This window comes from Branchiostoma floridae, chromosome 9 (assembly GCF_000003815.2).
Source record: "Branchiostoma floridae strain S238N-H82 chromosome 9, Bfl_VNyyK, whole genome shotgun sequence".
NCBI lineage: Eukaryota > Metazoa > Chordata > Leptocardii > Amphioxiformes > Branchiostomatidae > Branchiostoma > Branchiostoma floridae.
The window spans coordinates 20,685,894-20,699,395 of NC_049987.1; the positions used below are offsets into that span (position 1 = coordinate 20,685,894).

Genomic DNA, 13,502 nt, shown 5'->3' on the forward strand with positions numbered 1-13,502 from the left:
TACAATCCTTTCCCGCCGATGTCTGTGAAATTAAAGATTATTTTCCAAATTTTGGGCCACATTTCCTCACATTTCCCTTCCGTATTTCCCGTGAGCCTGATTGGAGCGAACAGACGACGTCATCAAAATGGCGGCGAAGTTTCGCTCTCCAGGCCCATGTTGTTTTCGCCGAAAAATCCCACGAAGATCAAAAGATATAGGCCAAAATATGAAGCTTGTGCTTATTTCAAACAGTGCACATGGCTGTAAGGGTTTGTTTGGGACTTATAATGAGCTGTGTCGGCCTCAATCAAAGCAGACAAGATATACAAGATGCAAATAAGTGAGAAATACTTCTATTGTATTCGCTGAGCGCCTCAAGCCAGATAATTGCCCGCAATTTTTAACTGAACGAGTTCGGCAGGAAATTTCTTATCCAATCCTCGGAAACGAGATTCAGAAACTGCTGTACTTTTCAAGTTTCTTAACTTGTACTAGTATATGGGCTCCACCGTCCACTTGTACAGTCGTAGGGCATTATGCAATCTTCTGGCTAACCTCTGATCGTTAGGAGACTCTCACAAAATGTCACGAAAATTTTGTGTCGCCCGAGGAATTGAAACATAATCGACCGCTTCACGGACCTGGAGAATTTGTACAGATAGAAACGTTGAAAGATGCTTGAATAATATACGTCTTGGCTGTACGTCTTGTGATTAGAAATACATGAATGCCGGTAAAGATAATGTGACAAACTTTCAAGAACAATGTGACAAACGGGAAAATGGCATCGGTTGTATATAAAACAAAGGATCCCGGTCTGCTGTCAAACAACAACACTCTCTTTAACCCCTCCTTCACCAACTAAATTGATTTACTTCTGTGTGTTGTAGTAAATTTCAAATCTTTTCTGTAATGTACCAATTTCAAGCTAAAGGACTCCAGAAGTTTACCGCGTATTAAAAGCCAAATACATTCAGCACATTGATTAAAACATGGCGTCGGTTTGTAAACAAACTGGAGGGCCGATCGGTCTAATCCAGCTTCCCCGTCAAATAATCCCCTTTCTTCCCCATACTTTGATTTACATTGTGTGCTTTATTACAAGTTGCATTTACATTTACAGAGATGTGGATTTTTTTATTTCAATTTTCCTATCAAGGACGCCAGAACTGGCAGAACGTTACCAAAAACACAAGCCGATATATCAAACAATGGCTTTTGTAGAGTCTGTTAACGCGGCCATATTGAATCACGAACTGTAGTTCATTATAGAAATACATGGGTGTAAGGAGTTACTAGAAAGAATACGTTATTGAATCGAATCTATCCGTACTCTCACGGTCGGTTAATTTTGTGTGTGTCTAGCACAGATATAATGTACGTAGGGAAGAACAGAAATGGCGACGGGTTCCGCGCATCCCCGGCGACCGCGCGGTGAAGGCCCCGGGGAATGTCGGAAATTGATATTTCCTTGCATGACCTTAGTTTCGGTATTTTATAAATATTGGTGGCAGAAAATGTAGCAAAGAAGGACTGAGTGGGCTGTATACATGTATCAGTAAGACGCATCATCGTGGGAATGACCGGTTTGAAAGCTTGGGTATTGTTTACTATGCAAACAGGGGAACAATTGGGGCGGAGACAGGCGTGCATTTGAATGGGGAAGTTCGCCGGAAAAATTCTGCTAGTCTAGGTGCGACCAAAACATTTCTAGTTCCCGCCCTCAAAGGTGTGAACCAATCAGCTATTGTTGCCATTAGTGAAATGGTTGATTGACATTGATTGACAAGATAGGATTTTCAAGGGCCTTTTAGACCATCGTGGATTACGGCAAGCTCAACTCAGAACTCAGCAGCTGAGAGTGAGGACTAGCTGAACCCAAGAGCAAAATCATGAGTTACGAAGGTCTTCCGGGAGCACTTCCTTCCCTGTGTAGATTGCAGAAAGATTCCCTATATTTCCCGGAGGTGTTTCTGTCCTCTTACAGTTAAGTCTTCTGTAGCATGGGACCAAACATCTTGAGTAGTATGCCTTTTATTTTTAGGTTAAACCTTGTAAGGTTTCATACCAGCCTGGCTAATGGAATACCCACAGACACATCTTTAAATTTTATTTTCATTTGAACCTGTTAAATGAGTCCAAATAGGTCAAACTTAAGTGTAATTTTGACAGTGTTTCAAACAGCCATTTCTGCTTAGAGTTGGAAATAGATTCTTAAGTCTCTGAGCCCAATTTTCTTGTGTTCTGCAGGTACGGAGTGGTACAGACATTACAAAGAAGGACTGAAGGAAGAAGGAACCCTCCTGTGCTACCTGCAGCCTTTCAAGTTACAGAAAAGAAAGGTATAGATGGAATGAATTTTAAACTTCATAACCTTCTATGCACTTTCAGGCTAAACATGTATTGATAGAGAAATATAGGGGATGAAGGTCAAATAAAGTGGAAAGAGAAAAATAAACAGCAACATGCAGTCAAAGCTTACATTCAAAACCAGATATACATTTCAGCACTAAGGACAGTGACCAATTCATTTGCATAATTGGGACAAATTAGATGGAAAGACCATTGGCTTGTCCCGAGTATGCAAATAAGTTACATTGTACTTTGAACTGATTTTGAAGTCTGAGGTATCTTCACAGAATTTAAAGGTTAGTAAAACGATATCATTCTTTCCAGCTGCCTCTCCCACCAGTGAAGACCTGCACCGATTCAGAGTTCACCTCAGTGTTTGGGAGAGCCTCTCTCTGGATTCCCGAGCCTGGTTGCCATGGCAACTGGATCACAGAGTTGGTGTGCAGTCTGATTGACAGCGGAGCCGTTCAGGATGAAGTCCTTCGTCTGCTGACACCTGTCTGCAAGGTTTGTGTAATGTCTTCCAAGAAAAAGGCTAATAAGTAAAAGGACAACATATTTAAGGGAGGGAGTGGAGTGACTTGGACCATTTGTTTGGTTTCATCTCAGATTTGGTTCAGCTGCTGTCACTCCAGCTGTTAGCTAATCTCCAAGCAGATCCTATGGTAGCATAAGAATACAGTATTAAAAGCTAGCAAAGGAGTTTAGCCGGCCTAGGAGTGTGTTTGGCTATCATAGCTGTTTACATGACTGTACACTCCTATTTGCTCTTCCTACAATTGTTTGTAACTTTGCCTAACTCAGTCATTTCTCCTTTACCTTTGCCATGTTGTCAGGTGAAGGTGGATTTCTGTGAGCAGCTGCTGCCTTTCCTGGTGCACAGCATCCTGCTGCAGAGCAGGGACAGTGTGAGACAGCTGCTGTCCATGCAGCTGTCAGCCTTCTTCTCCAGGCACTGCCAGACTGCTGAGATGGCCAGTCGCTCCGCAACACCTCTTCCCACACAAGGTAGTTATAGTAACTTGGTTATACGTTATGTTACAATTTTAAGAACCATATATCCGTACACAAAATAAAGCACAGGGAGATGGAGACGACACTCTGCAGCGAGGTGAGTAGCCTCCTGGAGAGTCAGGCCGTGTGCACAGAGGGACTCTGCCACTCCCTCTATCCATCTGTGGCGTGGTCTCCCTCTAGTGGCGTGGTCTCCCTCTAGTGGCGTGGTCTCCCTCTAGCCCTGACACCTGAGTATCTGGTTTTGTAGGCTCTTTTTTAAAAAGCTCAGGCTGTGTGGTTGGCATTCTCGTCAGGTGACCAAACCGCTGTACTCTTTGCTTGGCAATGAATAATAGGACTGGTTTGGTTCCAACCATCTCTCTAACCATTTCACTCCTTAACTTGTCTCTCCTCGTCTTGCCGGCTGCTCTTTTCTGGACCCTCATCTCATACCATATTTGTACCAGTAGTTATAAATTTCCCTTTTTCTTACATTTAGCTTCTCAGGTTCTTCCCAGTAAACCGGCACTAGACCAGGCGTCCGTGAACACCATGCTGCGTGTGGTCCATTACCTCAGGCAGCAGGAGAGACCTGCAAGGGACAGCCGTAAGGCCACACCCTGGCACAACAACTTCTGGCTGGACCTGGACTATCTGGAGGTGTCCAAGGCTGCCCAGACCTGCGGGGCATACTTCACATCACTGCTGTACATGGAGATCTACTGTGAAAAAAGAAAGTATGTATTACTTAAGTTTGAGACATGTATATTTTCAGATAGTTTTTTCAGTCTAGACGTTGTTTCTCAAACTTTCCTGCTATAGAACTGATGTAACTTGATACTAGTAGTAAACCTCTAACTTTTTAAAAGATTATTGAAGGAAGGGATGTTTTAAAGGATTCTTATAAAACTGAAAACTTTAATTGAGCTCACATCCATGTATGTTGTTATTATGAAGTGTGTAACATAAACGTTTGGATTTATAGGCAGTAACTGTAATTTCAGGGTTACAATTGACATGTTTATCCCTAACTTTATAGCAATAAAAACAATATTATTTGTAAAAAATAAATCCAGGGCAGAAGAAGACTCCCAAGGCTCACAGAGGTCGCAGGGATCCCAGGGTTCACAGGACAGCCAGGGTACTGCCCTGTCCAGCCTCAGCACCCTGTCTGCCAATTCTAGCCTTACTCTACAGGTATACTAGGTAGACTAGTCATTGTGCACAGTACATTCCTACACCATATCCAATCTTCATACTTATCTGTATTGGGACATCAAGATAAGACTGTTTCATCACATATTGCCAATTGAATGTGTTGGTTCTTGGATTTTAAGAAATAATGCTGTACTGGAAGAACAACATGAATACAGACTCTGAGGGGAAGAGACATCTGCACTTTAATTTTATTACTGTGCTTTAGAATTAAGAATAAGTTGAAACTTTTTGTCACAGCCCCCCAATTTCATGTATAACCTTGCATTGCAGCCCTATGTTTTGTACTTAACAGAGATCAAAGGATTGGTGTGGTCTTAGCTGTTTCCTTGGCCTTGTCATGTTGTGGAGATTTAATCAATTGTTTTACAATAGTGATTAAGATTCAGGCACATAACAGTCTTTTGCATCCTTAAGTATTGTTTCGGTCAAGAATGATAGAAAATGAAATGTAATTCTAAAAGAATTATCCAACCTCACCCAACAGTCCCTACTAATGGAGGCCTACTGCCACATCGGTGAGCCTGACGGAGTGTACGGTTGCGGCGCTGGCCGTCTCACGGACACGTCTGCACGAATCGTCACGTACGAGCATGAGGGGAAGTGGGACAAGGCTCTCGGCGCTTACGACCTCCAGATGTCTTCTCCGACCGCTGTCATACAAGCTGGCGTACTGGATGCACTCAAGAACTTTGGCTGTGGCCATGTTCTCAACATGTACTTAAAGGGCATCAGGTTTGTCTGTCTGCTTGTTTTTCATAACCAGTACCTTGTACCTTGTACCTTGTACCTTGTACCTTGGTCCCTTAACCCAGTATTCCCGGGTCGTGGGGCGCTGCATGGTGGCGCTGTGAGTCAGCTTCCTCCATTCCATTCGGTCCTGCGTCAGCAGGAGGGACGCTGCAAAGCTCTTTCCTGTCCATTCCTTAATGTTGTCTGCCCATTTTTTCTTCTGCCTTCCCCTTCTCCTAGCTCCGTTTACTGTTCCTTGAAGGATGACTTTGGACAGTCCGTTTGACCTCATTACGTGTCCATACCACTTTAGTAATCATAACCAGTAAACTGCCTTTAAGCATAATGCATCACTATTGGCTTTGATCCACTCACACTGTGATAGACACCTACCCATTTTTTCATTACATGTAAGTGTGGTCGGATTTCAAAAGTGTTTGGGGTGTGGCTGTTCTCAAACACAGTGCCTCCGGCTTTACATCTTATCCAAGAGGACACCCCTAACCAAAACTATGCACTCAGTTACCTTTAGTTAGTGAAGTGAGGAAAAAAGTGTAAAGGGTCTTTTGTACTCTCATGTCCCTAATAAACATACCTTCCGGAATAAACATACCCCCCGGACAAATCTTCAAAATCTAATAAACATACCCCCCGGAATAAACATACCCCCCGGAAAATGACCAAATTGACATGTAGACTGTGTCCATGCTACTTCTGTTCAAGGGAAAGAAGATAATAAGCAGGTAGGTTATTTTCATTTACTTATACCTGATCACCAAATCAGTTAAATATAGCTGTATGAATAATGAATATTGAATAACTATAGATATCTTGTTCAAATTATAATATTTTCTCCATTTTCTAATAAAGGTATACATACTCCTAACCGGGGGCCAACAGTGCTTTCAAATTCAACAAGTGAAAATTTACATGATACATGAATTTTCTACTCAGAAATTGAAGCAAGTAATCAATAAATATTTTTTGTACATTACTTAAAATTACTGGCATATCAATAAAATCATTATAAATATAGCTCCAAGTACTCAACCATATATGTTTTAGACATTACCACCAATTAAAACACACATCAACACTCCCAAAATGGACACAAACTGTTAACAAAGTTTTTGTGAGAGCTTGTCTGTGAAGTAGCCCAGCATTCATGCCCAAATACTAAATATGTTACAGATTATATTTTGACACTAGAAAACCGCTAAAATTAGAAAATTTTATGATAATTTCTGAAATTCAACACTCAGAAAATATATATGACATTTTGAGCCCATCATTACACCGAAATAAAATCATTTTCACCCGTTTACGGCCTCATTTTAGTGATTCGAATCTGCCTCCCAACAGGGTGCTAGCTTTACTGTCAGTGCGTGTTATTCCTGGCAGCCATGTTGGATCAGTTTCGGTCTTTTTCTTCAAGTTTAAAGCTGTTTTTACTGACGGATTTCTGCTGTTTTTGGAGAATTTGCGGCCCCAAAACTCACATTACAAGGGAAAGAAGGTTCTAATTGTTGTTTCTTATGTGAAGGAATTATTCGTCCGCCCCGTTGTCGCTGCCGATAGCGCATGGAACCACATGGTCGGAAATATACTGTACATGCTAAAATTATGTGATCAGTGTGTTCATTTACGATGTAAATAGAGACTGTAAAAGTTGTTTATATAAAAAATTGTGCTTCAAAACGTCAGTGTGGCGGCTTATTTTCCCAATAATAACATTTACTTTGTACATTCATAGCGAAATCGACCGATATTTTACATAATCGCTAGGATGTTTGGGTCACAGTGGAGGGGAAATCCGAGCTGCTTCGGCCGAAAATAGTGTCAATTTTGAGCAAAAATACTGCGGACATATGGACAGAAAACCCCAAACTTTTTATTATGCGGTTGTCCCTGGTTAGCAAAACCCCAATTTTCAAAAAAAAAAATAAACGTACCGTCCCAAATAAGAACGTACCGGGTGGAATTTTCCTGGGAAAAAAATAAACGTCCCGGTACGTTTATTAGGGACATGAGAGTAATTGCACAAATTTGATGCCTGCTAGAGATTCGAACCCAGAACCTTTAGTTAACAATTTGCCAGACCACCTTGCTGCATGCCACTGTCCTTGGTGCTGAACATGGCTATCCATCACAACACCAGGCAGGAGTTTCTAAATCAGGCCATCTTTGGGCATTTCTACCTTATTCAACTGTTTCACATCAGCTTTGTTCTAAGATATACTTCGATAGCCTGGTTGGAAAGAAAAGTGTTGTTAGTCTAATATTTTTGTGTAATTAAAATATGTTGTACCTCACCGTTAGCATGTATGCCATCCTCATCCCCATACTTGCGCACATTGTAGCCACACTAACCAAAGGGAAAAATCAATTAATAAAGAAAATATAAATAAAAATAACAAGTAGCATGTGTAGTCCAGTGATAAGTGACCATGCCATGACCTGTGGAAATGTAGCTAAACTGTTGTTTTTTTAGCTCATTCGTGCTAAGCTGGTTCAATATTACTGTCTTTCTTTCACCCAGGTCAGAATGTGTAGCAGACAGCCCAGAGCTGAGAGAGGCCCAGTATCAGGCTGCTTGGAGGAACGGCATTTGGGACTTAGACGTCGACTCAGGCATGGACGCCATACCTGGCTTCCACAAGGGTCTGTACACAGGCTTGTGTGCGGTGAAGGATCGGGACAGCACGTTGTTTGAGACCAGAGTGAAGCAGGCTAGATTGAGCGTGGTTGGAAGGCTAGCCAGCACGGGTTTGGAAAGTGCCCGAAGCGTTTATCCCCATCTGGTCAGACTGAGGTGCCTGATTGAATTGCAGGACTTCAAGACATTAGTGACAGAGTAAGTTTTAGTCTTCAACCTTTTTCTTCTTGTAACTTAAGTATCTAAAAATGAATATCTTACTTTATAAAAACGTTTTATATTTGCATCAAGATGAATGTCTGAAAGTGTCAGAAAATATGATAGACATTTAGCATTCAATCCAATGGACATTTGACATTTAATCCAATTATAGATACCTTAAGTAGATTTTGGAGTCACCTTCCCATTAGGTAACATTATAGATCATGTGATAATTTTTTCTTCCAGTGTACTGGTACAACTATTAACATTACATGTAGTTGTGTTGTGTATGATCAAAAGTGCAAACTTCAATCACGGTATTCAACATGTACATGTAGATTATTATTTTTTTTATTCAGCTCTGTTGTGTTTTTAAGCTCTACGTCCTGTGCCAATGCCACATGCAACATATGGACACAGAGTGCCACATAATATGTACATAGATAGGTACTAGATACCAGTAGATTTGTTAAATATTCATTAGAAATCATTTTTTCGTTCAAAGAGTCTCTGTTGTGTTTTTCAGCTCTGTGTCCTGTGACGATGCCAGACAGCTTGTGCAGAAGTGGGAAGCACAGACCCCCCTTCTGCAGAATGACTTTGACTTCGTTGAACCTGTCCTGGCCCTGAGGAGCACCCTGCTACAGCTGGCTGGGGGTGGGGAGAGAGGGGCAGGGGGTGGGGGTGGTGAGAGGGGGGCTGTGCTGCGGGAGGCTCTGCTCACACACCTGGAGAGACTGGCCAGGTGTGCCAGGAGGGCTGCCAGGTTCCAGGTGGGTTCAGACAGGTGTTCTATGTAAACTCAGTTTTAAAACATCAAGCTTGTAGAGATCATTGAAGGTCTTTATAGTTTTATTTTACACACACTCAATTTGATTTGCCATCTGTTGTCTCACGAGGTCTAGACTCAAAACAATTTTTTAAGAATTTTAATCTAGCCAAGATATTGAAATTTGTGAAATTCAGATTATGTTTTATCAATCTAAAGTTATTAGGAATTAATTTAATACATCTTTTACGTTAATTTTACATGATATGTGCATTCATTTATGTAATACTATGAGAAATGTACATTCTCACTACCAGGTACAAATGTACTTCCTTCATTTCTTCCAGGTAGCGGAGAGGGCCATACATACCCTTAAGCAGTTGGAACAGTCCGAGAGCACCACTTGGTCCTGGCAGCTGGAAGAGGCCAAGTTGTACTGGTGTAGGGGGGAGCAGGGTGCTGCCATCCACATTCTGAAAGCCCTGATCAGCAAACTGGAGCTGGAACAGATCTCGGACGACAACTGCACGGCAACCGAGTTGTTCCCACAAGCCTTAGGGCTGAACGGACACTGGCTGGCTGTGACACAGACGGAAAGTCCGTACAACATTTGTGAGGACTACCTTGCGAAGGTATACAATGTCATGTGTTGGTTAGGCAACATACAGTCAACATAGATACAATTCATTGACAAGTTATTTACTGTACTTGTTGAAAATATCATTCTGTTCATATGTTCATGTCATTGTGGCCTTTTTGTAACAATCTTGTTGTCTTTATGAAGCATCGTTTTATTGCAATATATCACTGTTAACACTTCTATGTACTACATTGTAGGCTGCAGATTTAATTTTTAGAAGGAAAATGCCACAGTCAAATAGTTTAACCTACATGTATTGACAATAAGAATCCTGTCTATAGTGAGCACCTGTCTACATAGACCAGAATCATGAGATCTTTCTCTTTTTTACTGTCAAGTTACAAACAAACTTTTCTGTTCCCTAACTTGATGCTTAGATGTACATGTACATGTAGTTGCTTGTTGCTTGTAACCAACAATTTTATCCTACAATTGTCAGGCTGCTGACATGATGTCTAGAATGGAGCAGCAGACGCCAGCGGCGCTGGAAGCCTACCTCGCTCTCGCCCGCTTCACAGACCAACAGTACCAGGTTATCGTAAACTACATGAAGTCCAGCACCTACGAGGCCAAGAAAGACATGATCGAAAGAAGCAGGGCAGAGGTGGAGAAAATGACGCAGAGTGGGGTGGTAGCAAATAGGTAAGTAGGCCCAGGCAAATTCATTTTTTTTTTAATGTAAAGAATCATGAAATGGGTAGATTGGTTTTATGTTTGTAGTTTTTGCGGTTAGCTCTCATTATGAACTAATCCCACAGCAGACTAGTACTACTATTTGTGCTGTTGTTTCATTGAAAAAACCACAAACTTATAACAATTAAGATACACTAAGATACAATAACTTCTATGTAGGATTTTGGCCCCCAAAATTGACATATTTTTTCAAACACCAGAATAGAATCAGTATAAATTTATCATGAAAGTTGTTCTTTAGGGTATTAGGTTTTCCTCTCAACCCTATGTTTTACCTTACTGTCAATGCATGTTGTACTCTGAAGCTGTTTCATCAATCGTTCTTTTTTTTTCAGGTACTTCAAGATAATGAAAAGACACATGGTTGATGGCAAGGATGAGCTGGAAGGGTTAAATGAGGACAGAGACGCCTTCCTCCATAAAGCCATGGAAAACTACATCAGGTAGTGATTACAATTAATGCTTGTTGTTAGCTTGCATATCCTTAATGCATATAGTTTGTGTCAAATTTATGTAGCCTTACTTCAAATAAAATTTATTCGGACAGACTTGTGCCTGGAATTGGCCAAGAAGGAGCGATCCCTGCACAACAGAATGACTAAAAAGACATGTTCCAAACAAGATTTAGAATCAGCAACGAGCAAAGTTGAGCACTGCTAGATTTTTTCGCATTAGTCTAATTTAAAATTCTTAGTCCAATTTTGTCATTATTTTATATTAGAGTGTCTAATTTAATTTAAAATCTATATTATCTTACCAACAATTGCAATTCTACCAACCAGCTTTTTGATGTGTATTAGGGAATATGTAAAGAAAAAACATGCAATTCAGCCAACATGCTGCAAAATGTTTTTATGAAGTTTTTGTGCAATAAAAAAACATTAATTCATTCCTTTCTTCTGCTTGTTTCACATCCAGATGTCTGAGGGCAGGTGATGAGCACGACCTGCGAGTCTTCAGGCTCTGCTCGCTGTGGTTCAGAAACGCCCACAACCCTGACATCAACCAGCTGGCTAAGGTAGGAACTTCCCCAGTTATGATGAATGATTGAGACTTGTACTTGACATTGTGTAGTGTCCAAATAAACAGAGTGTCCTCCTTGCATTCCTTAGGTTGTGAGTTTGAAGGAGCAGACTCACCAAATGTTTGGCTGGGTCCTCTTTGAAGTAACTTGTTGAACTGCTCAACTTTTCCATAAAAGCACAGATTATGCTTGAACAAAATGATGTTAAACTCATTTTGCCAGTATATAGTTCCAACTAGAATTATTGATATATACAGCCAGGTTCACATGTGCAAATATGATCAAGTCCGTATGAGGTCCTTATGGAATTCTTAGCCTCTACCAGGCTCCACAGGTCGCTGGAAAAATAGTAAAAGTTCGTCAAATATAGGCACATAACATGCCAGAGGAGTTAGCTGTCCGAGGAGTTAATGGTTTGTGACCAGCTAAATCCGATGTCTATTTGTCCAATTTTCTTTTTTTTTCCCAACAACCCGTGGAGCCTGGCAGAGGCTAAGACTTCCATACGGACCTCAAAAGGTCTTTAATTAAATAGATACGTTTGTGTGAACACAGCTTTATATCCTAGCTCAATCAGTGTAGCGAAAGCCCGTACTGCGAGACTTAGCAATTCCTTCCTCCATTGCGCAATCCGGCTCTATAACAAGGCAATAACCCATACCATCAACACTTAGTCATTATCAATAATTCACATAAATGGTTTGTCCAACATGATTTGTAATTGTACTATGCACGAGTGTGATGTTTTCACGTGGTTATTTGTATGTCAAGTTTTGTGATAAAGACAAAATTTGCGTGTACGTGTACTTTAATTTGTCACCTGCGAGTTCCTTACTGTATAAAACATTGCATGTATTCCAGGAGAACTTTCCCAAGCTTGAGTCCAGGAAGTTCCTTCCCCTGATCTATCAGCTAGCTGCTCGTATGGGGACCAAGTCTCAGGGCTCTCCCGACTTCCAAAGCACACTGCTGCAGGTTGGTGATAAATGCCTTATTTTGAAATCTAAAGACTCAAAATGACATTTAGATGATAAATGCTAAGTTAACAGCGGAGAATTTGGGTTGGACTCCATTCTCAATAATGCTGCTATTCTTTAAGCTCTCCTGATAAATCTTCTTCTTTGTACGTTAGAGAGGTGACTCTGGAAGCCACCAAGGTCTTTCTCCCTCTAGCATGTCCAAAAATGTCCAATAGGCGTAAGAACTCCCATCTTCATTTGGGTTGCAATAACTTTGCTCCATCACCTCGCCCCCCCCCCCCCTCTCGAGTAATCGCTCCATAGACCATGTACGCGGTCCAGTTTGTTTTTGTAGGCGGTTCGTCTTAATGATGTTGACGATATCAGCTACCGAAAGCCATGGCATTTCCAGCCAAATGGTCGGCCACTTTGTTCTGATATATGCTCGATAAATCAATATCCTGGCCTGTCATCTTGACTGTATCATAATTAGTTTACATGTACAAATTTTACTTGAAATGTTGTAGCACACACTTACTTAGGTAAAAAAAGAAGCAAATCATCTGAAAAATGTTTTCACAAAATGCAAAGAAGCAACTATGGCTCATTTGGTTAACCTTATTCAAGGTCACAAAGTTTAGGTTTAATCCTGAAGCGTGACAAGTTTTCGTTTTTTATGCGCTTATTTTGAGAGGACGTGATAGATAAGAGCAGAGACAGGAGGCATCCCATATCTCTCATGGATGGACCATACTAAATTAGCATTAGTTAAAAGCAGGCATCATTGGATGGTATTTAGCATTTTTATGCTATTGAAATTTAAAATATCCTATGGACCACGTAAACTATACCATAAACATTGATCATTATCATCATCATCATCGGTCAACGTGCTTACACACGACGGGGACGGGGTTATACCACCCCTTACGGGATTGCATACCCTTTCGATGGCAAAACGTAAACAATCTGAGATGTTCTAAAACTGTACAGCACATTGTGAGAGGGCGAAGATACTTCAACTGAGACTGTATTTGTTAGTTCTAAGATCAAAGATAACATTAAATCGACACCTGTCTGAAGTTTATATTTTTAAAGGGGCTTTCCACTCCACACGGAAGTGTTATTTTTCGATAGATATTCAATTTAGGAAGTGATAACTGCATACGACTTCACATTATACGATAAAGTACCCAGTTGCTCCACATGCCTCAAAAGCATTCAGTCTTCTACTAAACTCCCCAATTACCCTCTAATTGAATTAATCCTATGGCTGAATACAA

At 40.9% G+C, this 13,502-nt stretch overlaps 1 protein-coding gene across 1 annotated transcript in view; it reads left to right on the forward strand.

Moving 5' to 3' along the window:
• Positions 1–13,502, forward strand: part of LOC118422781 (serine-protein kinase ATM-like) — a 63,265-nt gene that overhangs the window by 37,753 nt on the left and 12,010 nt on the right. Inside the window, exons 37-49 of the mRNA XM_035830536.1 lie at positions 2,233–2,324; positions 2,659–2,841; positions 3,171–3,342; positions 3,830–4,067; positions 4,407–4,527; positions 5,033–5,280; positions 7,817–8,131; positions 8,661–8,907; positions 9,251–9,535; positions 9,983–10,185; positions 10,572–10,679; positions 11,155–11,254; positions 12,122–12,235. Coding sequence (XP_035686429.1) covers positions 2,233–2,324; positions 2,659–2,841; positions 3,171–3,342; positions 3,830–4,067; positions 4,407–4,527; positions 5,033–5,280; positions 7,817–8,131; positions 8,661–8,907; positions 9,251–9,535; positions 9,983–10,185; positions 10,572–10,679; positions 11,155–11,254; positions 12,122–12,235 — 2,426 coding nt within the window. The remainder of the gene's footprint in view (positions 1–2,232; positions 2,325–2,658; positions 2,842–3,170; positions 3,343–3,829; positions 4,068–4,406; positions 4,528–5,032; positions 5,281–7,816; positions 8,132–8,660; positions 8,908–9,250; positions 9,536–9,982; positions 10,186–10,571; positions 10,680–11,154; positions 11,255–12,121; positions 12,236–13,502) is intronic.